This window comes from Propithecus coquereli, unplaced genomic scaffold (genome assembly GCF_000956105.1).
Source record: "Propithecus coquereli isolate 6110/MARCELLA unplaced genomic scaffold, Pcoq_1.0 Scaffold66, whole genome shotgun sequence".
NCBI lineage: Eukaryota > Metazoa > Chordata > Mammalia > Primates > Indriidae > Propithecus > Propithecus coquereli.
Genome location: NW_012152618.1, coordinates 8,706,039 through 8,708,387, shown reverse-complemented (window position 1 = coordinate 8,708,387; position 2,349 = coordinate 8,706,039). Strand labels below are relative to the sequence as shown.

Here is a 2,349-nt window from a genome sequence, read left to right as displayed (position 1 = left end):
CCCCGCCGCCCCCGCCGCCCCCCGCTCGCTTCCGCCTCTGCCGTCGCTGCCGCAGGGCCTCGCTCCCACGGCGCGCTCAGCCGGGCCCGCGAGCCCCGCGCCCCGCCGCCCCCGCGGCGACTCTGGGCGGCAGCCCCATGACTGACTGACACCGAACGGACCGCGGGCTGCGCGCTCGGCCTCCACCGCGCAACCGTCTCCGCCAATGGGCGAGGCGCCTCGGCGCTCGGCTGCCGATGCCTGGCGTGCGCGCCGCCCCGCCCCGCTGCGCCGCCGGCGTCGGGCGGAAGGAGCGCGGGGGTGGACACACGCGGCGGGTCGCGGGAGCCGGGCCGGGCAACTGCTGCCGCTGTCGTCCGTCCCTCTGCTGCCCGCACCTGGAGGTGGGACTCGAGGTGAGCCCCGACCCGCGGTGGGCCCCGAGGTCAGAGCCCTGACCCCGGCCGGGTCCCGAGGTGAGCCCCGCACCTGGAGCTGTGCCCTGAGTGAGCCCCCCACCCACTGTGGGTCCCGAGGTGAGACCTCCGACCCGCGGTGGGCCCCGAGGTGAGCCCCCTACCCAGGCCGAATCCAGACCTTATCCCCCAGCCCTGCCCAGTTCCCCTGCCCCCACCAGGCTCTGGGAGAGAGCCGACGGGGCGCGCTCGGTCGGGCCCGCTCACCTGGCTCCTAGTAGCTTTCTGCTGATTGCTGTTACTTTGTGTCTGTCTGCTGGGCAGGGGGCTCGGTGTGGCCGCGCACTGGCCGCCGTCCTACGAGCGCTGGCAGGCCTGGGACGGACTGCAGCAGGCTGCGGAGCAGAGCTCTGGTAGAGCTGGGAGAATATCTCTGGCGTCTTTGTAGTGAGCTCAGCGAACACTTGTTATGCACTTTGTAGCCATCGCGATGGCGGTGTCATGTTGAACTTCTAAGTTAAGTAGTTGTTCAACTGGTATTGGACATTTTGACAAAATAGGAAGAGTGATAGCACTTGACTGTTCCTGTTTTCTGTAATGGAGTGGAGGATACTTCACCCAGTGTTTACTCTTTGGTTATGTAGTTATTTACTGAGAATAAATTCTGAAGATAGGGCTTTAGGATTTAGAAAAAATGCAGGTGACTCAGCCAGCAGATTCTTTTGTTTTGACAGAATACGTTATAGAATACGTTATAGATTAGAATAATGGGACTGCAATCTTTTAAGTGTGTGCATTGTTCTAATTTGTTTTTATTTACAATAATCTTATTTTTGTATTAAGTATCATGAAAATTTTTTTCTCTTGAGGAACTGACTTACCTTTTATAACAAAAATTACTTAACCTGGCACGTCTCCCCCCTTTATAGTGTTTTAATTGTGCAAATATCTTTTGTAGAGTCTTTTGGAAGGTGTGTTTGTAAACGTATACACGAATGAATACAATAAAGTTCTGGTAGAAGTTACTGTTGCAGTTGAAGTAGCAGTATTTGTTTGGGGGTTAGGTTAATACCATATATCTTTTTCACTTGGAGAAACATTAATGTCTCCAAACATTGCTTATTTATCTTTTTGAACTATTTAAAAGAGCTGGTCCTGAGACATTATATAATAATTGGTATATTTTAGAAGATAGGTGCAGAAATTTTCCTCTTTCAATCTAAAACCATGTATGCATAACTCTTTCCACAAGTAATCTGAACACTTGGTATTTGCCTTGTTGAATTCCTGCACATTCACCTTTAGGGGTGTAATATTTGATCACAGCAGGAACACTGGTAATCCATCTTCTGTGTGTGCAATCCATTTTCTGCCTACTTATGTCTGAAACAATATGTACTGTGTAGACAATAAAATACACACACTGTTCATTTTGTGTTGCTTCTTCAGTTTGCCCATACTATAATTTTTTTTTCATTGTTTTTAATTGTAGATAAACTGTAGCAATGGCTGCTGTTTATTCTGGCATTTCCTTAAAGCTTAAGAGCAAGACAACTTCCTGGGAAGATAAACTAAAACTAGCTCACTTTGCATGGATTTCCCACCAGTGCTTTCTTCCAAATAAAGAACAAGTAAGTTTAATGTGAAACTTATATTTTTACAGTCTATCAAAATAATTATCACGTGTATAAATTGCACATTGACATTTAGTTAAAAAAAGATTAGACAAAAGATTGGGGATTGGCTGGGCACAGTAGCTCACGCCTGTACTCCTAGCACTCTGGGAGGCTGAGGCAGGAGGATCACTTGAGGTCAGGAGTTCGAGACCAGCCTCAGAAAGAGCGAGACCCTGTCTCTACTAAAAATAGAAAGAAATTAGCTGGGCAACTAAAAATAGAAAAAATTAGCCAGGTGTGGTGGCTCACGCCTGTAGTCCCAGCTACTCGGGAGGCTG

General features: G+C 49.9%; 1 protein-coding gene across 2 annotated transcripts in view; it reads left to right on the top strand.

Annotated features, from left to right (window-relative positions):
* The first annotated feature begins 333 nt into the window (after positions 1-333).
* URB2 (URB2 ribosome biogenesis 2 homolog (S. cerevisiae)) overlaps positions 334-2,349 on the top strand; it is a 31,694-nt gene continuing 29,678 nt past the window's right edge. The window contains exons 1-2 of one of the 2 annotated variants that reach the window (XM_012660375.1): positions 334-395; positions 1,888-2,026. In XM_012660375.1, coding sequence (XP_012515829.1) covers positions 1,901-2,026 — 126 coding nt within the window. In that variant the 5' untranslated portion in view covers positions 334-395; positions 1,888-1,900. Of the gene's footprint in view, positions 396-460; positions 516-1,887; positions 2,027-2,349 lie in introns of those variants that run through there. The other variant, XM_012660376.1, reaches the window with a different exon arrangement.